This window comes from Lissotriton helveticus, chromosome 1_1 (genome assembly GCF_964261635.1).
Source record: "Lissotriton helveticus chromosome 1_1, aLisHel1.1, whole genome shotgun sequence".
Classification (NCBI taxonomy): Eukaryota; Metazoa; Chordata; class Amphibia; order Caudata; family Salamandridae; genus Lissotriton; species Lissotriton helveticus.
The window spans coordinates 1,233,331,292-1,233,354,437 of NC_136057.1; the positions used below are offsets into that span (position 1 = coordinate 1,233,331,292).

Below are 23,146 nucleotides of genomic sequence, written 5' to 3' on the forward strand. Positions count from 1 at the left end.
TTTGGGAATGCTCGTTGGTAGCGGCCTACTGGATTGATGTACTTGATGTGATGACTGTCGTGACTGGTGTTGCCCTGCGGCCTGAGGCCCGACGCTGCCTGTTGAACGTGTAGGAACCCACCGATTATTCTGTGGCCCAGACCAGATGGGCAACCTTGGGGTACATGGTCGCGAAGCGGGACATTGCGCAACTCTGGGGCGCATCCAGACCTCCGGACGTTTCGGTGTGGGAGGATAACATGGACTGGTCCATGTTTCGAGAGAAGACCGTCTATGTGGCTAGGGGCAGACCCAGGGCGTGGACTAAAATTTGGGGTCAGTGGAATGCATATCGTGGAGACATTTGTACCCCTCCCTTGGTTGACACATCCGATGTTACCCTGTCTCCCTAGGCTGACGTTCCCGAAATCTTTCATTCTCTTTTTAAGATTTTCCTGTCCTCCCTGCTGCCCCCCCCCCGGCCTTGCCGAGTCTCATTGATTTACCTTTATCTTCCTGATTAGTGTACTTCCCCTCTGTCATCTGGGCTGACGTGATTGCTACATTCGCCTTGTTTTAGTTTGTTATTTTATTGTTTAAGACAAAAACTGTTGTGTCCTGTCATATGCTTGGTGCAATATTTAATCTGTGATTTGGGCCTGGCCACGGAGATTAATGTTTACTGTATGATACGTGCTTTGCGAATTAGCGGCCAGCCCGTGTGGTTGTAGGCCCATCTCTGTACTTTTTATCTGATTGCTCAATAAAAGTTTTTAACCCAAAAAAAAAAAAAAAAAAAAAAAAAAAAAAGAAGGTGCAGGTTAATTTGCTGATATGTTTTACTGCATGTTCTCATCATCCAAAAGCACTACCATTTTTTTCAGCACCCTGGTATACCTTTAGTAAAAGTCAGGCTATGGGCTACATATGCTAGGGTGGGGACACCAGCATGGTGACACAGCATCTGAAGATCGCAGGCAGACTGATGGGTTTTAAAGGCAATATGGACATGAAATATAGCAGCATAATTTGGAGTACACTTAGGGGACCTCAGGCCTCACCTCCTGTTTATAGATCCACCTTTGTTTTGGTTTAGGTGGGAGAGGCTCAGCTGGCATCCTCAAAAGGACATGACACAGCTTAAATTTGATACATGTCATATGAATCATATGGGTGAGAGGGCCATGCCTAAGGTGCTAGCTCAAACAAGGGGGGGGGGTACCATCGGACACAAGAATCCACCCTGTCCCTATCCAATGACCCTCTCAAATGGGTCCATATTTCACTTGCTGGTGTGGCACATGGTTATCAGTTTGAATCCTCAAATTTAGGACTTGCCAAGTAGGGGGGGGTGTAAACAAGGGTGTAGTCAACTCCCAAATGTAAATGCACACATTTGCCCACAGTGCACAATGGATTATATCACACAGAATGTGGTTACAAAGAGAGCAGTAGTTTAAAATCCCCTTAGGGATCCTATTTCTTGCCAGAGCTGTACTCTCACACAAATGGAGGTCAGCAGGCAAAGATAAGGGTACTGCGTTGGCCACAAACAATAACTTATTAACAAATATACTCATGGCCTTGGAGGCACACTCCACAATGCTTACCTGTGAATCATGAATTCGGGGCCTGGGCAGCGAGGGGTAAATATAGGGCACAGCCAACCGCTAATCAGACGGCCGAAATTGGCACAGAGGGCACCATAGGGACACCACATGGGATTGTGGTTAAAGAACAGAACAGTAGTTCCCAACTTCTGGGAAGGCAATCAAACATTCCAACAGAAGGGTAACACAGCTATGTACAAGCCCACCAAGCAAGAGGGCTTGGTTCGACTCAAATTCTAAATCAAATATAATAAGAAGGGCTTGGTAAATGTGGCATGGATTCATTAGTGCAAACACCACATGGTACCCCAATAGAACAGGGCACACCTGCCGGAGGTATATGAGAGAATTGCTCCAGCTAGAAGGATTGGTAACTGCAGGTTGCAGAAGGTTATGGAGCCTGTCACGGGGGGTGGGGGAGGGTGAGGCTGGATATGATGTCAGCCACATCCTTGGCATTGGCGGAGTTACAGGGCCATCTGGAGGCTGATTGGTACATAGGGGGTACCCTGTTCAGAAGCACAATAGGGGTGCCCTATGTCAAACCCCAGGATTCTTTACAGGAGGACCCTGGATGAAAACGTTAGCCCCCCATTGTCCATCGGGCTGTTGTAAGCCTGAGCAACTGGGGGCTTGCCTTGCAAAGCTCCGCCCCTAAAAAGGTGTTAGGAAAGTTATGGACTGGTGGTCCATGGTATTTAAGGGGGATAATCCCCACATAAATGGTAGCAGCGATTGGGTTGGCCAAGATGCAGTTTGGCTCATCAGGCGGGCAGGGCATATTAGGTCAGTCACTGCTGCCTGCCCTTGGATCGCCCGTAAATTAACCCACCACATTGGCATTCTTCATGTAAGAAATAAACATGCAGCAAACTGCCCCCTTCCCCCCCCCCCCCCTCTTAAAACAAGTGTGTGGACTAATTATTTTGTTCAGCGCAACCAATTATTGCTAGGCAGGGGAGGGTTGTCAATATCGGCACAATGCATACTACAGAGATTCGTAGTTGGTTCCAACACTTGTGAAAATCCACAAAGTTAGGAGTGTGTGTGAGTATTCACCTAATTTGCAGAGTATTTCCCAGGCCACTCCTTTGACTCTCACAGGTGTGCCCACTCATCTGCAGTACTCTTTCAGCTGGCACAGGACAATCAATCAGCTTAGCACAATGGTACTTATTACTGTGGCTGACAAAATATGTTTTGTGCTAATATTCCCATCTGGGGGAACAAACCCATAAGTGGTGAAAAAGCATATTATTAATGAAATTACAAAGCATTTATCACGAGTCTGAAACAAAAAGGCAGGCGTCCTTCAGCTGTAGCCGTTCTCCCACTTTCAGTCTACGCTTTCCTTTTGTCAGTCATCGGAAGTCTCTCGAGAGCGTGAAATGAATCAGTCATCCCTACTGGCTGAGGGTGGGGGAATCAATTTACCTGAATGCCGTCGAGCAACTTGCTCATGCACCAGTAGCTGTCAGCTTCAATGTTCCGCAGCACTTCTTCGGGCAGGCTGGAAACAGCAAAGTGTTCCACATCTTCTTCCCCTAAAAGAAGAGAAAGGCGAGACCACTCAATGTAGTGCACACACTGAACAAGGGAAGCTTAGGGGTATGATTGAAAACAAAGACAGGCGACATTTTAATTTTGTTCACACAATTCACAATAATTTTCCAAAACCATCTAGAACCATGCAATATGGCAGCTGAATGTTTCCCATTGGTTTCCATACTTAATTTACTACAACTTTAAAAATCCCAAATGAAGAGTACAATAAATCGTTTATTATTAGCCGTTTGACGTCTGAAAAGTTAATACGTTTGTCAATACAATTACAAGCACAGAAAAACATCAGGCAAGAAGTACCACATTACCCTTCAAAGACATTTAGGGGTATATGTATGTAGGTGAGGTTTTTCTATTAGCAAATACTGATTTTTTGTGGTTCGCTATTTGGCAATCACAACACCTATGTATGAAAGTGTGCTTTACACTTTCTGTGGTTCCCAGTGGGTTGCAAACAGACCTACATCATCAGTATTCATGACGTGGGTCTCAGTTTGCGACTCATTGGGAATCGTAAAAATCACAGGGATAGTGCCCTGCTGGGGTCAGCAGACCGCCATGTCTGTCACTGCTTTTCAATGAAGCATTTTTTTTAAATGTAGCCCGTTATCCTTAAAGGAAAGGAGAATGAGTTTAAAAAAAAATAAAGAAAAGTTTTCTTTTCATTATTTTAAGAGCAGGCAGTGGTCCGTGGGACCACTGTCTGCTCTTAAAATATTTTTACAAACATTCACAAAGGAAAAGGGGCCCATCAGGGACCCCCCCCATCCCATTTGCAAATTGTTTACCACCTACTTGAAGTAGGTGGTAAAATGCGAATGTTTTGTGAATGGCCCTTCCTAATACCGAAAAGCAAACCCAATTTGTATTTCATTAATAGGTTGCTGAATCGCAAATAGGGCTTTGTGGATTGAAAAATTATTTTCTGCAGTAGAAAATGGCCCATTCTGCTAATTAGGTCATTTGTGACCTCTAAAAAAGCTTTGTACTTCTGGCCCTATTTCCTCACCTGAGGCTGACTAAAATGAACTTTGGGTTGTATTTTATAAATGCATAGATAAGACAGTTGTTCAGGAGTGCTCACCAGGGTTGGAAATTTGTGATCTCTTACTATTTAAATTATTAGAATGATGCATATCTGGTGCCCGGCCCACAAAACTGCTTTTGTAGTTACACCATTGATTAATTGTCAATATTACCTCAGCAAATATTTTTCATATGAAAGAAGAATATGATTCTGAAGTGCCTTTTTGGACACAAAAAGACAACAATGTGTACGACTCAATGAGCTACTAGGCAATGGGTACCAAGAAATATTGCAAGAAGCCTTCCAGAACGAACCAAGATTTAGGCTAGCTAAAGATTCCTATCTTTTTAACTGTAGGAGCAAGAGTTTTGAGTGGAATGAAGGGTCTTCTTGCAAAACTTACTGATTGCACTGCCACAGACAGGCATGACCTAGATCGCCCAATAATGCTCCAAGGGAGGGTGGCATAGGCCAATGTGTCAATCCATGTGATAAACCTCTATAGTCCTGGGGTTTACTTCCACATTTTCTTTGCAAAATTGCACATGGTGGATCGGATGACAAAGATACCAAGAGGATTCAATTTCTACTCTCTAGTCGAGTGCTTTTCAGTATATGATGCAGTTTATGTTTCAGAAAGACACGTTTGCTAGGAGGCTAGCCCTCATCTTAATATAGGCAATGGGTTTATGTTACAAACAGCAATACCAGAGACAGTCTTATGGGAATGGGAATGGAGCAACTGGTGCTTGGCGCAGACAGAATTGGCTGTTCTTCCTTGAGCTTAAAGAGTCCTCATATTGACATGCCCCTCTCACGCTTGATATCTTTGGGTTAGGGATGAATATATCTTGATGCTATGCAACCCACTGGATAGTGTGCCTCATATAAATTTTACCATTTACTGATTCATATTTGCCTGACAATGCGGCACCGCACAACTGCTGACACTCTGCCATAAGTGAAAAACTCCAAAGCCCAAAAACACTTCATGAAATGTAACAAAGACAGAACTTCTATGCCACACATCAACTCAGACACACTGCAGATCAGCCTAATGTAGCGTAACTGGATTAAAGTGATTACCACAATCACAGACCTCACTCACATTGGCAACTACTGCATTGACCCGACGCTGAAGATCTGGCCTGTGTACATGTGGTGGGCAACAGGACCACTGAAGTGCAAGGCAGTGACTTCTTCCATACTGGCCCTTCAAAAAATGGATAATACAGCATCACAACAACCAACCTTGGTCAGCCAGAAAAAAACACAACTGTCTTACAACAGGGACCAATGCCAGCATGAGTGGGGCAAACGGAACTTAGGGGGCAAATACCAGTGAAGGTAAGCCAACAGCTCTGATCCACCCCCTGAACTCTGAATTACAGGCATAGGAACCTCTTGTCATTTTGATGAAGCCACATTTGAGTCATGTGACCCCAGCACTATGGAGTACACAATTTCTTCACCTAATGCTATCTTCAATATGTACTGACTGGGCTTTTAGTTGAATCGGGAATACTGTATGGGGCCTTACCATCAGTTGCAGGAAAACTTACAAAGAGGGACTTTGAACAAGATAATGCAGATGGCTCTCTTTTTTGTGACAATACACCAGGGGCACAAGCACTGAAAACCAACCAATTGTGGACCCTTACCTAACCGGTCCTGTGCTATAATAGAATAAACGCTGTTCCCAAAAACCAATGTTCAGCATCTTCTGACCCCATTTCTCATCCACATGTTGGTAAATAATGGCACTTAGGAACTATAATGGAGTTATGACTCCAGTGAGCTTCTTGCTTTAACCCTTTGCTGTCTGAGTGGAACATGCCTATGTTATTACAACCAATCGATCATTGAACTGACTTGCCAAATGTAATTATCCTCAGCATCTGCTACTCCCATATGGTCAGGCCACATATCTATATGAAATTACCTGATTCTGGGGAATTACCTGATGACACCACTGGCATATTTGGACCCACAGTATAAAATGATACTCACAAGTTTAGGATAACAATGGGAGGTGTAAAGTGACAGTCTCGAAGAAAAGAAACCATATTTGCAACAATAATTTGTTTAAATAAACCTATGTGGGAGCAACACAAATCCTCTTCCACCTTTTCACCTTACAGGTTCACATTGCTAAACTCAAACACATGAATGTGCTACTCTGAGGTCCTCCATACACTTTAAACATAACACTTTATCTTAACAACAGGGAACTTATTTTCACTGCACTATCTCTGAACATAACCGGACTGAAACAATAAGTTAAAAGGGAAGACCTTTTAAATTACCTTGCCGCAAACCTTACATCACTTACATACAGGGAACTCATCTGGCGTTCAAAGAGTCAAACTGAAACGAGATTTGGTCAGCCGGATATGAGAGACAAGATTATGGTTATATAAGTATATGTATTGCACCTACAAACCAACCATGATTCTGTTTCTTCCAGATAATCATTGAGCACGGCATGAAAAGCGTATCGTAGAGGTAGGCTGATCATTGCTTTATTGTTGAAAAAGAATGTGGTGAAAAGCCATAAGATAAGTCTGAAATCAAAATAGGATGTAGCACATCCTTCTGGAACACTACACACATTTGAAGCAGTAGAACAGGACTTCTGCATAGGTAGAGTAATGAATTTAAGACTCTGAAATCAAAGAATTCGTGCCACCCACCATACAAAGAGGGAACACTACGAGCCATATACCCAAAATATGTCCTAGTTTTGCAAATCTCATATCTCACCTGCCTGACAACACAAAAGCCTTCATCCTATTTTTCAGAAATGTGTACAACTCATAACTGAGAGAGACCGACGGATTGAAGAATAGTTGTTATCTTAATGAGAATGCTACAGCTATAAGCCAAAGAAAGCCAACTCCTGGAAAGTAAAACCAATTAAAATTGGAGCAATAATGTGACCAGCAGTGTGAGTACTGGGGTATCACCTTGACCTTTTACCAAAAGGACATGCCCACATCATTCTCCTCCTGTTTACAGTGTTTGAGGAAGCTGAAACCTCACCCACAGCAAGCAAAGAATCCAACGGAGCTCCAATATTTCTGATCTGTAAACTGGATATATACTCTGTAGATTACAGTAAATGCCGACAATCCCAATAATACATTTTGACACAAGCCTTTTAAAAAAGATTCTTGAGGGTTAGGTATTGTACTGGTGGTTGAACTTCTTATGAAACATTACATATAAACACTGTTTTCAGGGAATTAAAGATTGTGTTATGTGATGAACAAATACAGCTCATTCTTCCAAGACTTCCATATTGAACTCATTAGATTGATACACTCTTTTCAGGTTTCTCTATTTTAGTTTATTTAAGGTATTTATAAAGTACACGCCTGGGTCCCCAGAGTAGCGATATGCCCAACATACCTAGATTATGCATAACCAATGCGAGGACCGAGACATTACTTTTTCAGATACAGGTCAAGTTCAAATATGAAATACTATCCATTTCAAAATTCACAACCCGTGAGGTAGAGATGGCTTTTCAATTTCTCTGTGTACAGAAGAATAATAAATACTGGGAAATTAAAGTGAAAAGATGCCTTGAGGCGTGGTCATAGACAACCTCAAATACCATGTGCCAATAACATTACAAGATGGTTGAAACAGCAATGGTCATTATTTGGAAGTGTAAAGACGACCAATATGATCATAACAGACAGATTCAACCGCATCCTTCAGAATGTAACTACACCTGTGGCCAACTACCTGCTTAGTGACACCAACTCCCACGATTAATGCAATCTATGGGCATATAACAATATACTGTCAGTGTAATTGGTGAGCTACTAATGCCCTGCATGGGCACACATTGCAAAGTGCAACAGCTTTCTCAGTTGCCATATGTTTCTGAAAGCTAGAATCCAAACTCCTTGACATGTAAGTGAACAGAAATTACACAGTGATTAGGAAGGTTTAGAATGTAATTATGACTCTGACCGAAGCCTACCACTGAATATTATTGAAATATTACCCACTATATTAAACTTGTAGCCTGACACCCTGGGAATATGCATTCTCCATTAGGGCCAAACCTGACTATGGCTGAAAGGTCATTGTGCAAATCACACAAGAATATTATTATTATTATTGTTTCGACATCCATCTGTTCCATCATGGACCAGAGCTTAGAGCAGTTAACTCTATTAAAAGCAGAGCTAAGGTCCATGAAGGCCAGATGGACTGCACCCTTCTTGGCCTTAGTGTATTTACTTGTTAATAAATAAAGGTTAAGGGTATGATCTATAGTCCCTCCGGCCAGGGCGGAACCCATATTATAAATCAGTTAAAAAGCCTCTCCCTTTGGCCCAGTCAGCAAGGAGGTTTTGTAAAATCCGGCCGATAATTTTTGCCTCAGAATCTATGAGGGAGATGGGTCTCAAGCATGCTAGGTCTGACCTGTTACCTTTTTTGAAAACTAGGACTATTATTGAGTGAGACCAGGTTGGTAGAAGGGGACCAGCAGGGTTTAGGTGCAATGTCAGTAAAGGTGCCTTTAAATCCAAGCAGTTTTTGAAAAGGTCTCCTGGTACCCCGTCTGGCCCTGGTGCCTTGTTAGATGGTAATTGGGAGATGGCAGCTCTAACCTCGGATAAGTTTCAAATAATATGATCAACTATCTGGGGGTCCGTTGATGACTCCGGCTCTTCCTCTAAGCTATAAATGGACGTAAAATGATTGAACCAAGGCCTGGGAGGAAATAGTACAGGCCTAGATGGAGGGATGGTCATAATAAAAAAAGGGCGAATTAATGATGATCCAAAAGGCGTAGCTGTCGCGTTGCCTACAAACAGTAACTTTACCTAGAGCTCCTCTTTGAGTCGAGCCTTACGCTCCTCATAAGCCGTTCTGAACACAGCTCTGGCCTTCTTGACCTCTGCTTGGAATCACGGCTTCGCATGCAGAAGGTTCCAGAGGTCCTTATGAGTATTGGAGCACCAGCTGTCAAACCATTTTTCTACCTGCAGTCTCCGGGTTGGGGACGTTTTACAAAGCACCGATTTCTTAAACCTACAGATGGTGGAAAAAGACGCCAGGATACTATGTGATGACTCATCTTCGGACAAGCAAGTAAAAAAGTCAAATTGACAAGATAATGGGCTCTCTGTATAGGGGTACTACTCATGGGGATTTAGTATCCCAATAAAATAAGGCAGTGAGTAAATTATGATCGCTCAAGGTATGGCTTAAGACCTTAAAATCTAAGAGTGCAGGAAAAAAGCAGCTAGAGTCAAAAATATAGTCCATGACAGCGCAGTGTCCACCCCCCTTAAATGTGGGTATGCTCTCAGTTTGGTGGTCCTGTCTGTCACAAATGTGCCAACCCACATTGTTTTGAACTTCATAAACCCCATGTGATGCTATCCTTGGTTTTTGTCTCACTGTGGTTGATGTACCACATTGTGAAAACAACTTGGTATAACCTATAAATAACTAACTACACACTTTATATGAAATAAGAATTGATCCTACCTCGAAATGTCTGCCAAAGATAGCATTGCTTAGATGATTCACTATATCCTGTGTACTTTATTAAGTCAAGCATTCTGCCAGTTTTAAATGTTAATTATATTGAAATCTTTGTAAAGGATTTGATGGATTAGTATGAAATGCACTTTGAGCTGGCTACAATTTAAAGCTTTTTTTGATCATCTAGGGTTGATCTTCATGTTTTATGAATCAGAAAATATGAAAAGAGGCATATTTTATTACTATGCTGTAGAAATGTTGAGTATGTGGTAAGAAAAGTCTATATTGATTGATCCGTCTGTTATATAATGTTTGTATATTTCTGCATTGATAATTGTTAAACTAATATGGTGTACATCACACATGTTTAATGAAATTTTGTTTTCTGAACTGAACAAACGATGAAGCTGATCTACTCACTGCGTGATCATGTGAAACTTGTTAAGAGCAATACCTCTAGTTTTGCATTCACATGGATATTTCCTAGCAAGCCAGAATGCATAAGTGGTGCATAAGTGACAAATAAGTGACTTTTGAACATGTTGCCTTCATTTACGACTGCTCATCTTGTACAAACATGTGTTAAAGAACAGAAAGCTAAGTTTCAGTTGAGGTTCACAGCCAGATGCCCATAAGAAGAAAAACTCTGCTGCCCACTGTTAGAAATGGGATTCTCTAATTGGCAGAGGTAGGTAGGGGACTTTGCTTCTAGTCAGAGTAAGAGGGATACACACTTCAGATAACCCCTGCTCACACCCTTGGTAGCTTGGCACGAGCAGACAGGCTTATCCCAAAGGCAATGTGTAAAGTATTTGTACTCAAAACACACAGTAACACAGTGATAACACCACAAATGGACACCACACCAGTTCAGAAAAATAAAGTATCTTTATCTAAACTTAACAAGACAAAAAAATGACAACAAAACCCAACATACATGTAGTATAATAGCAGTACAAAATAGTATTTTCAGGAATAAAGCTTGTAGAAGACAAATAGCTCCACAGGGGGCTATTACAACATCGTGACAGCAATAAATCCAAAGTACGGCGACGACGGCGAGGAGCGCGGCATCGGGCACTGAGTCACACGGACCACCAAACAATCAGTACCTTTGGATAATAAAATCTATGATGATGCACGGCTTCGTGGAGGTGAGGCGTTAGTGCTGAGGTCGAGGCTGGCTCCCTGTCTGCCAAGGGGCAGGCTAGGCATCGTGTCTGCAAGGAGGTGACAGGTCATATCCAGGACAGGGAAAGTCTGTTGCGTCAGCAGTGAGGCGTCGGTTTCGGTAACGGTGTAAATTTGGCAAGTTTTGTGAAGTCACCCTCGGCGGTTATTGGTGCTGTGATAACAGGATGCATGCGCTGGCAATGACGGGTTCAGTGAGAGTGCTGGAGTCCGGAATGCCAATAACTGCGGGCGACGAACTGCGTCAGAGCTGCGGTAGAGGCTGGGCAGTGCATCGTGCACTTCACGAGAGATGCCCCTGGCCTCGTTGCAAGTCGTAGCATCACAGCGGCATTGCTGATGGCAACAAAAACAGGTTTTCTCGCTTCTTTCAAGTTGCTTCCAGCTTTCAACAGCAGGAACGACCTCTAGAGGGCCAAAACTGGAATAGGCACCTCCTGGCAGGTCGGAACTCTCCGAAATAGAGTTCAAGGGAGCTGGGGGAGAAGTCTTTTTTTCCTTGAGACTTCAGAATAGGAGGATAGAACAACCAGGCCCTTGGAGATTCTTCTTCAAGCAGGTTCACACCAAAGTTCCAGTCTTTGTCCTTTCCTTGGCAGAAGCAGCAACAGAATGCCAATCCCACACAGCACACAGCAAAGGGGCGGTACTCCTCATAGCTCTCCAGCTCTTCTCCGTGGCAAATGTTCCTTTTGAGTCCAGAAGTTATCTAAAGTTCTGGCGTTAAGGTCCACTACTTACACCCAATTTTGCCTTGGTTCTTCTTTGTGCAAGGGTCTCTGAGCCCAGTCCAAACCAGTTCTGTCCTCACTGGTGCAGTATGACCACGGGGGATGGAGACAGCATTGTGCAAGGGAGACAAACCCTATTCAGGTGCAAGGAAAACTCCTCCCACTACTCTAAATGCAGCCAAGCCCCATTCAGCTCAGCGCTGGGTCATCCAAGAAGGGCCATGCACACCTCAACCCCTCCAGAGGCTGCCTACAGTGAATGCACATCCCCAGCCCCTCTCAATTCATAAACAGGCAGGGGCACACAGAATGGTTAAACAAGAAAATGCCTACTTTCTAAAAGTGGCATTTTCCAACACACAATTTAAAAACCATCTTTACTAAAAGTTGTGTTATTAAATTCTGAGTTCAGAGTGCCTATACTTTATTTCTCTATCTTGTCCCAATGGGAAATTATACTTGTAAGATGTTACAAAGTAACTCCCATGCTATCTTATAGGGCAGATAGCCTTTCAATAGTGAAAAACGAAATACACTGTATTTCACTATCAGGACATGTCACACACACCAGTACATGTCCTACCTTTCACATACACTACACCCTGCCTATGGAGGTACCTTTGGCCTACCACAGGGGTAGGCCAAAGGTACCTTTTCAGGGCTACTCATGTTGGTGGCACAATCAATGCTGAGGCCCACTAGTAGCATTTAATTTACAGGCCATGGCACTCTCAGTTAATTTTGCTAGGGACTTACCAGTAAATCAAATGTGCCAATCAGGGAGAACCAATCGTAACAACAATTTACACAGGGAACACTTGCACTTTGACACTAATCAGCAGTGACAAAATGCCGAAAGCATCTAAGCCAGCAAAAATGAAATCCAGCATAGCGGCAAAAATACAGGAGGTAGAGGCAAGAAGTCAGGGGAAACCACACCAAAGATGCCAAGTCTAACACCCACCCACAGATTCCTCAGGTGCTTCCTGGTATGAAAAACCTAGGTTGGCAGTTATTGGGCCATTGAAGAGCAGTGCTTTCACCTGTCGAGTCTGCAGTGCAAACCATGTGAACACCTGTACTTGACTGGAATCCACCCCTTTCATACCTTCCAAGGAGAACACTTTGAAATACCACTGACATTCCACCCTGCCTCTATTACATTGAGATGGAAGATAAATCTCCACAAACGGAACACCAATATAACAGAAGATTCACCTTTGTGTAGAGGCAGAGGGAAGCCGCCCTTGAACTACAGAATTCTACAGCAGTTCATAGGAAGAATCATGTGGCCTGGTCACAATCCTGGCTTGTTGATTCAATTGGTTTGAGACATTTTCTAAATAAACATCACAACACAAAATACTGTACTGTCTCTCTGTCTGAAGCACATCACTAGTTCATTGTGTTCACTATATATGAGGAAAACCCTGACGTCACCAAAATATTCTGAAGCCTCAGGCTTAATATTGTTAAACACCGAGTTCATTGAACCATTACCTGGATTAGGGAAATGCAGTGACTGCGTAGCACAACAGTGCTTGTATCCCTTCTTGCAAGATTAAACATGTTCCAGAGAAGATCTTACAACTCACCAAACAGAAAATTAGTCTCCTCTCACTTAAGATATAAATGCACGTGTGCCTGTCTAACTAATATATTTTTAAATCATTTTATCAAGTACAGTGCAAAAGCAATATCCTGATTGTTCACCTAGCGAGAATTTTATTACCATTTGTAAGTATGAAAACCCCCACCATGCGCAGCCTTAAGCCCAACTCCACCCCTAAGGATAGCTAGACCCTGTACCCTACCCCCCAAGGGCATCCAACCCGCAGCTGTGCACAGACATGTGGTGTAGGCGCAGGACCAACTGCCCATTCACAGTAACCCCCTGCAGGCAATTAGGCCATGCCCCCACCAGCCCACCCCCAGCACAGCCCCAGGGTTCCTGTGGCACTTCCGCAGCACCCCTACTGGCCCTCCTCTGGACTGTTGTAGGATTATGGAAACACCCAAACAAAATTAAAATCTGGTCCCTCTGGAACCCCCCACAAGGTTAAATACAAACATTTAAATTGATACTTGTATAGCGCACTACTCACCCGCAAGGGTCTCAAGGCGCTTGTACGAATACCGCTGTGGAACCCATCCTGGCTTTCCCTGTGAGGTGTCCACTCCTGGGCACCCCCAAGGTGAAGGCCAGGCATCCTTAGCGTTGTGGGGGCCGTTGTGGAGATTAAGCAAGCTATTGCCCAGAGTTGCAGAGTGGGACTCCATGATTGGAATAGGCACCGAGGCGAGAATTATCAGGTCCGTGGAATTTTGAGCCCAAGACTCGCCGAGGCGGGGAATTGAACCCTGGTCCCGGGCTAGACCTCTGCATCAGGGTCTGCCGCTCTAACCATTGAGCCACACTTCTCCACCTCTACCCTACCCCCTTACACCATATTTTGTTCTTTCATTATCAGACCACAGGGACCAAGTCCCCATCCTCAAATGGTGGCCGCAACTTTTCTCTTCATGTTGTGCCCAGGCAATCACAAACATGAATTTATTATGGCAACAAGGTCTTAACTATAACTACACAGTGGTGGATTCATTCGTTTTGCTTGGGTTAAATTATGGTTCTCAAGAAACAATGGTTCGCAATGGTACCATTCATAAATAAATTACAGTATTCAGTGAAATAACAGTCTGCACTTAATGCCGAAGTTCATAAAGCAACATACAACCAGCACTCAAGAATTGAAGGCTGGGATAAAATGTTAGCCACATTTGTAAACCAAAACATAATATAAAGATATTTTCAAGCGTATGCATATATGTGTCCACAGAGACAAAGCAGAAGCCACAAACGAAACAACTTCATGTAGTGTTTGTTAATAGCCCAACAGTTGTAATAGGGTTTGTTTGTTGTTTAGTTGTTGATGACGTTTCAACCCTCTCAAGGATATCAGGGTCTCATCAGAACAGTAGCATAAAGGGACATCTGTAGGGCTAGACATATCAGTACAGAATGAGCTAGTCCTGGATAAAAAAGTGTAACACCATGGAAGTGTACCTGAGACTAAATGAATAAGAAGTAACTACTCACTCAGTGGTAGGCAGTAAATCTCTGAGTAGTAGAGAGGCAATTGGATCCACACCTGTAAAATCATGTCCCTAGTGGTGTCAGTGGGGCCAGGCCGCAAGATATGCAGCCTATACGAGAACCCGATGGGTCCAATGTGATGAGGATGGAGAATGTGTCTATATGTTGCCTTGGCTAAAGATAGAGGTGGTCTTTAGGATAAGTATTAATGGGCCAGGTACAGATGGGTATAAGGGCAGCTCCTGTCATATAACTCTATGTTAAATTATGTTCCTGCTCTGCTGAGCACCAGTTTTCAGGTGTTTAGAGAGGATTTTAAAGTGTACGATAGCATTCCAAATTGGTTAAATTGGGCATTCCCTGCAGTGTTGAGTAAGAGCAGAAACAAATATTGGGTCAGTCTGTAATCAAACTGAAAGGGCAAAGGACCAGAGATTCTATCTCTGAAATCCCAGGTAAGCAACCACTCATATACACAATCTACATCTAATACTACTCATAAAGACTATTTAAATAGATTCCTCTCATATATATTCATAGGGTGAACATAAATACTAAGGAACTATCCACATCAACCATATAGTCTCATTAACAACTAAACCAAGTATCACACAACAATACACTTACTGTAAAAAGACAACCCAAAAAACTGACATAAACAATATGACTTGCCAGGAGCAAATTAATAAATCAAAGGAAGGCTCAAATACATGATAACTAAGTTCCATGACCTCACCTCCCGCCTAGAACTCTCCACACCCACACCAAACCACAACACAGCAGAGACAACACTACTACCATTCACAAACAATCCACACACCCATCTGTCAAAAATCACAATTCTTTAAATCAAGACTATTCAGTTCACCACAACAAGCAATCATACTACCCACAACCCACCTGTAACAATTTTCTCTAAGCCCCTTTTTATCTTCCCCTTATAAACCACACATCCCCCTCATAGCACCGTAAAATCTAGAGGAAAGAATCACAGAATCTAAAATGCTTACTCTTCCATGCAAGATCCACAAACATAAAATACTTCAACATTTATTTTCTACTCTCAGGAAACATACCAGAACTCACCTTCATTACAGAAACATTTCTCAGTGATGACTGTGCACCCACATTTACCAAAGCTTTGCCCCCTGGATTTTTCAGCATCAACAAAACTCCTATATGCAAAATTGGAGGAGGCCTGTCTGTCTACTACAACAAAAATACCTACATATAACACACATTCAAAACTTAATCATAGATAACTATGAATCCATGATGATAAGATGTCACCCAACTCCAAATGTTGCTTATTCTTTCTTCTTAATATATAGACTACCATCCAGCAATGGAAGCTGTAAAGATGCCTTACTAGATACAGTGACCAAGACCCCTCTGAAACACCCAAACCTATACATTATAGGGGACCCCAGTATATGGATTGACAAGAGGAATCTATCTACAATCACAGATATCACAACCAACATTTAGGCACTAAATCCTCTACAAATTGGTTCTGGCCCAACCCACTCTGATGAACACACTCTGGATGCCATATTTGTCCATCTGGGACAGGCCGCAGTAACACACAACTCCTCAGTATGCTGAAACAACCACAACATTATCCTCACAGGATCAACAAACCTACTAATGAGAACACTTCAAACACCACCAACAATAAATGCTCATAAAGACAATGGAAAAAACAATACTATCATAAACCTGACTCCTGTCTGGAAAGAACCCCAATAAATACGCAATCTCAAGACATGCATGTTATCAACAGCTGGATCTCCACGGAATTGGACAAACAGATGTCGATAAAGACCATATCCAGGGTTAGGCACAAAAAGAATACCTCATGAATCAATCACCACATGAAAATAATAAAAATACAACTCAACATACTACAATGCAATTGGAAATAATCAAGGTATGATACAAATAACATCATGCTACACCACTATAACAGAGGATGCAAAAAATACTAGCAGAAACAGAAAAGGACAACACTACTCAACACGCCTAACCGAAGAAGATGACCCTTCTAAGCCATTTTATAAGGAACCTAGATGAATTCCACAATACTGAGTGCAAAAAACACAGAAACACCACAATAGCAAAATTCTGTGCCAAAATCTCAATGGAAAGGATCTAAATATTTGAAAGATAGAAAATTACCATTAGGAGAACATAGAAAACTCAATTCAAACATGACCCAACCACCATAGAAAGAGACAAAATACATTCCAACACTAAATACTTTCATTACCCTCTTAGAAAAAGATTTCATTTACATTGCAAGTAGACCACAGTAAATCTGAGTGCTCCCAAACATCTTTGCCCAGCCTATGTTAGACCATTGCTCAAAAAGAAAAAGCTTGACCCATCTCGCACAGCATAGTACAGACAAATAGCAAGTGTGTCATTCTCAGAAACAATATTTGAAGGGTCAGTGTTTATTCAACTTTAAAATTTATAGAAGAATATGACCTGACTTGATTAAAAAAATGCAACCTCACTTATTACAGCTAAGTAGATGACAATCAAATTATTCTACAAATGGGTGGCCAAAAAGACCTCTACAACTCAAAACTTGACAACTGCTTGTGAAACCATAAACGTGTGCATGATGAGTAACAAACTAAACCTCAATGTTGCTTAGACAGAGATTATGACCAGCAGATAATGAAAAAATACTAGACTACCACCAAATGGCCCAGGGAACTCAAAGCCCCTCCAACAACACCAGGAAAAGTCAGAAACCTGGGGATAACCATGGTTTCAAACCTATCCTTGATAACACATCATCAACATCACATCACAAAGAGTGCCTTCTACAAATGAATACTGCATCACATCTTCCAATACCTTGCACACCAAAATATGACAAGCTATCCTTATACTAATAATCTCCAAGCTGGACCATACCAAGAGCCTATACCTTGGCAGACAGCAAAAGCAAAATACAACTAATCCAAAAAGCTATCTTAAGACTCCTTCCGCTCCTTCACCCAAGAGAACACACGACTCCAGTCAAGCAATCGAGCCACTGGCTACTATTGCTATAAGAGCAATGGTCAACACATACTTCATTGTCCACAGAGCCTTCCAAGGGAAAGTACCACTAGACCTGCCAGTTGAAATCTAGCAATACAAACAAAAGAGGACAATGCACTCCAGACTTGCACCATATGAAATCCGCAGGAGGAACTGCTTTCTAAAGACAAGCTACCAAGCTCTAGAACTCGTTACCAGCAAACATTCAAAACACTCAGTAGCACATATATGTCATAAGATAGTTGTAAAAGAGAGAAGGGGGGCCAGGAGCTAAATAAAGGTCCAGTGCCCATGTTCCATGAGTAAGTATACAGTCACACAAGAGGACACTGTTCCAAAGGAGGCGCGTATAGTGTGGCACACAACCTTGAAAAAAAGAGAGCGGGAAGCAAGAAGGGTGGGGGGGAGGCCTATGCTTGGGGCTCGCTGAAGATAAGGAAGAACAAGTCTGATTCCGTGTTGCCCTCACACAGCCTGAAGGATGTCATGCTTCATCATCGGGCAGTTGCTCCTCGTCTGGCCGGCGCTGCAATGATCTTCTGAGAACTGCCGTATGGTGCTTGCGGGTGTGCTGGGGGAGTCCTAGATGAATAGTGACAGAGTGCGTGCAGTGGTGTAAAATTGACTAAGGGTAACCAGAAAAGTGCGATTCTAATATGGCGGTACCCTTGCCAAGGTAAAAAACCTGTAGGTTGATGGTTAGCCTACAGAGCCTAATGTGCCTGGGTAACTCAAAAAGGTTGACATATTTCGCACCTCCAAGATCCCGTAGGATCGGTGGCGCTTCTTCAGTACCAGGTGAATGTGGTGTGGTGTCTAGTGCACGTGAGAAGTGAAAATACACTAGCAAATAAATAAATAGGTGAGGGTCAGTCACCCTCTAGGACTGTGGTTCCCAAAGTGTGCGCCGCGGCGCCCTGGTGCGCCGTGAAGGGAAGCCAGGGGCGCCGCGCCGCTGTGCAGGATGTGGGTCTGAGAAAAAAAATATCATTATCCTGAAAATGCAGTGAAACTGCGAGCTGACAATTTGGGAGCTGGGGAACCGGGTTCGACCCTCGACGTCAGCTCAGAATCCTGTGTCATTCTGGGGAAATCACTTAATCTCCCAGCGCCTACCAAAACAGATTAAATGAATGTATCCTTGTGTAAAGTGACTGGTGCTCTTCGGGTCTCCTAGTAACATGGAAATAAAAAAAGTAATGTCAGCTTTTGTGCAAATGACTTGAGATTTTCAGCTCAGAACTCCTGTTGAGTACAACTTCACTATAATAGTTAATCATTTTCTGTAAACTCCTTCAAACCTAATTTTGTTGGTACGCATATGTCATTCCTTAAATAGAACAAGCACTAATGTTTTCTCTAGCAGTGCGTATTTGCTACATTGTCTGGGACCGTTGCAGGTATTGTAAATAATGGTTTAAGTGTTCATGGAACCAAACACAATATTACCTGTTTTTATTTCTAGGCAAAATAGCCGTAAGTGTTTTCATTACAGCACTGCACTTTTTATTTTTTTGCCATATCAGAACATGAGGCAAAATTAAACCTGACGCCTTATGCTTAAAGAATGCAGTAGGAGGAGCATGGGGCCACGTGTTAAGCAGTAAAATAGAATGTATTGTTGCTGCAATAGCGTCAGTCTCCACTCCATGGTAATTCATGGTTATGCTCATCAATTCAATTATGTCTATGTGGGACTTGGGTGCTTCGTCCTACAGTGCAGAATCATACTTCAGATTCTGAGTTGAGAATTGTTATTTCTTTGGATGAACTAACTGTTATCTGATTAACTTTCTGTGGCAACTTTTTTGAAACTGGACTCTAACTAGTAAGAGACTAGTAAGTTTAGTAATGGACGTATTCTATTTTTTTCCCCGGCTATGTGCATTCAACTTAATCGCTTTGGATATTTATTTTGGAGACTTGCTGTTGTATTTGATGTATTGGGTGGGTGCAGGGTCAGGGGCCTGGTGGAAAGTGTTGGGTGGGTGGGTGCAGGGTCAGGGTCCTGGTGGAGAGCATTGGGTGGGTGGGTGCAGGGTCAGGTCCTGGTGGAGAGCGTTGGGTGGGTGGGTGCAGGGTCAGGGTCCTGGTGGAAAGCGTTGGGTGGGTGGGTGCAGGGTCAGGTCCTGGTGGAGAGCATTGGGTGGGTGGGTGCAGGGTCAGGTGCCTGGTGGAGAGCGTTGGGTGGGTGGGTGCAGGGTCAGGACCTGGTGGAGAGCATTGGGTGGGTGGGTGCAGGGTCAGGGGCCTGGTGGAGAGCATTGGGTGGGTGGGTGCAGGGTCAGGGTCCTGGTGGAGATCGTTGGGTGGGTGGGTGCAGGGTCAGGTCCTGGTGGAGAGCATTGGGTGGGTGGGTGCAGGGTCAGGGGCCTGGTGGAGAGCGTTGGGTGGGTGGGTGCAGGGTCAGGTCCTGGTGGAGAGCATTGGGTGGGTGCGTGCAGGGTCAGGGGCCTGGTGGAGAGCGTTGGGTGGGTGGGTGCAGGGTCAGGGTCCTGGTGGAAAGCGTTGGGTGGGTGGGTGCAGGGTCAGGTCCTGGTGGAGAGCATTGGGTGGGTGGGTGCAGGGTCAGGGGCCTGGTGGAGAGCGTTGGGTGGGTGGGTGCAAGGTCAGGGGCCTGGTGGAGAGCATTGGGTGGGTGGGTGCAGGGTCAGGTCCTGGTGGAGAGCATTGGGTGGGTGGGTGCAGGTTCAGGGGCCTGGTGGAGAGCGTTGGGTGGGTGGGTGCAGGGTCAGGTACTGGTGGAGAGCATTGGGTGGGTGGGTGCAGGGTCAGGGGCCTGGTGGAGAGCGTTGGGTGGGTGGGTGCAGGGTCAGGGGCCTGGTGGAGAGCGCTGAGTGGGTGGGTGCAGGGTCAGGTCCTGGTGGAGAGCATTGGGTGGGTGGGTGCAGGGTCAGGGGTCTGGTGGAGAGCGTTGGGTGGGTGGGTGCAGGGTCAGGGTCCTGGTGGAGAGCGTTGGGTGGGTGGGTGCAGGGTCAGGGGCCTGGTGGAGAGCGGTGGGTGGGTGGGTGCAGGGTCAGGGCCCTGGTGGAGAGCGTTGGGTGGGTGCGCGCAGGGTAAGGGGCCTGGTGGAGAGCATTGGGTGGGTGGGTGCAGGGTCAGGTCCTGGTGGAGAGCATTGGGTGGGTGGGTGCAGGGTCAGGGGTCTGGTGGAGAGCGTTGGGTGGGTGGGTGCAGGGTCAGGGTCCTGGTGGAGAGCGTTGGGTGGGTGGGTGCAGGGTCAGGGGCCTGGTGGAGAGCGTTGGGTGGGTGGGTGCAGGGCAGGGGCCTGGTGGAGAGCGTTGGGTGGGTGGGTGCAGGGTTAGGTCCTGGTGGAGAGCATTGGGTGGGTGGGTGCAGGGTCAGGGGCCTGGTGGAGAGCGTTGGGTGGGTGGGTGCAGGGTCAGGGTCCTGGTGGAGAGCGTTGGGTGGGTGCAGGGTCAGGGGCCTGGTGGAAAGCGTTGGGTGGGTGGGTGCAGGGTCAGGGTCCTGGTGGAGAGCATTGGGTGGGTGGGTGCAGGGTCAGGTCCTGGTGGAGAGCGTTGGGTGGGTGGGTGCAGGGTCAGGGTCCTGGTGGAAAGCGTTGGGTGGGTGGGTGCAGGGTCAGGTCCTGGTGGAGAGCATTGGGTGGGTGGGTGCAGGGTCAGGTGCCTGGTGGAGAGCGTTGGGTGGGTGGGTGCAGGGTCAGGACCTGGTGGAGAGCATTGGGTGGGTGGGTGCAGGGTCAGGGGCCTGGTGGAGAGCATTGGGTGGGTGGGTGCAGGGTCAGGGTCCTGGTGGAGATCGTTGGGTGGGTGGGTGCAGGGTCAGGTCCTGGTGGAGAGCATTGGGTGGGTGGGTGCAGGGTCAGGGGCCTGGTGGAGAGCGTTGGGTGGGTGGGTGCAGGGTCAGGTCCTGGTGGAGAGCATTGGGTGGGTGCGTGCAGGGTCAGGGGCCTGGTGGAGAGCGTTGGGTGGGTGGGTGCAGGGTCAGGGTCCTGGTGGAAAGCGTTGGGTGGGTGGGTGCAGGGTCAGGTCCTGGTGGAGAGCATTGGGTGGGTGGGTGCAGGGTCAGGGGCCTGGTGGAGAGCGTTGGGTGGGTGGGTGCAGGGTCAGGGACCTGGTGGAGAGCGTTGGGTGGGTGGGTGCAGGGTCAGGGTCCTGGTGGAGAGCGTTGGGTGGGTGGGGGCAGGGTCAGAGGCCTGGTGGAGAGCGTTGGGTGGGTAGAGGGTCAGAGGCCTGGTGGAGAGTGTTGGGTGGGCGCCTTATGCCCTGATGCAGCCGCACTCTGACATATTCTGTCTTTGCCTCACTCCTCATTGAGGGGTCGTCACTCGTGACTGCTGCATGTTGGAGAGTGTGGTGTGTTGTCTTTCAGTTTTGTGTTCCTGCTCTGCTCCCTCGAGGAAATCCTCCTGTGAATCCCTTGTGTGGCCTTGTCTTCCTACATATATGGTCCTGGGCGAGGGCCTCAATCGGGTCTCATAAATCCCTCCCAATCTCCACTGTTTCATGTAGGCACACTGCGCACCGCGGACCACACACAGCTTCATATATAGCGCTGTATAAAGCGCCTACTGGTTATACATTTTCAGAGGCTGTTTATGAATTTATGGTGATGTGAAAAGCCTTTTGCGCCGTGCTCTTTGTAATTTTACTACGTCATCTGTTTCAATGCTCCCCAAAAGCAGCACAAGGTCCCCTACCAAGTATTTTTTTGCAGTTTTATATAGCGCGAACTCCACCCGAAGGCATCAGAGCGCTTTACATTAGCACCAGTTGCGTTACAGACGGGCACATTCATTTTTAGGCACGGGGAGTCCTTCATGCTTTTGAAATGGTGCCATTGTTCCAGGTGGCAGCCCCCTCCATTGGGTGGGAAGGGTGCAAGGCAGAGGGGTAAAGGGTGCAAGGCAGAGAGGAGAAGGGTGCATGTTAGAGAGGAGAAGGGTGCATGGTAGAGAGGAGAAGGGTGCAAGGCAGAGAGGAGAAGGGTGCAAGGCAGAGGGGAGAAGGGTGCAAGGAGGAGGGGAGAAGGGTGCACGGCAGAGGGGAGAAGGGTGCAACGGGGAGGGGGAGAAGGGTGCAAGACAGAGGGGAGAAGGGTGCAAGGTAGAGAAGGGTGCAAGGCAGAGAGGAGAAGGGTGCAAGTCAGAGGGGAGAAGGGTGCAAGGTAGAGAAGGGTGCAAGGCCGAGACAAGAAGGGTGCAAGGCAGAGGGCAGAAGGGTGCAAGGCAGAGGGCAGAAGGGTGCAAGGCAGAGGGGAGAAGGGTGCAAGGCAGAGGGGAGAAGGGTGCAAGGCAGATGGGAGAAGGGTGTAAAGCAGAAGGGTGCAAGGCAGAGGGGATATGGGTGCAAGGCAGAGGGGAGAAGGGTGCAAGGAAGAGGGGAGAAGGATGCAAGGCAGTGGGGAGAAGGATGCA

At 45.6% G+C, this 23,146-nt stretch overlaps 1 protein-coding gene across 2 annotated transcripts in view; it reads right to left on the reverse strand.

Moving 5' to 3' along the window:
- Positions 1 to 23,146, reverse strand: part of TBC1D22A (TBC1 domain family member 22A) — a 2,393,943-nt gene that overhangs the window by 1,115,279 nt on the left and 1,255,518 nt on the right. For both annotated transcript variants that reach the window (XM_078679664.1, XM_078679673.1), the window contains exon 9: positions 3,024 to 3,133. In XM_078679664.1, the coding sequence (XP_078535790.1) occupies positions 3,024 to 3,133 (110 nt within the window). The remainder of the gene's footprint in view (positions 1 to 3,023; positions 3,134 to 23,146) is intronic.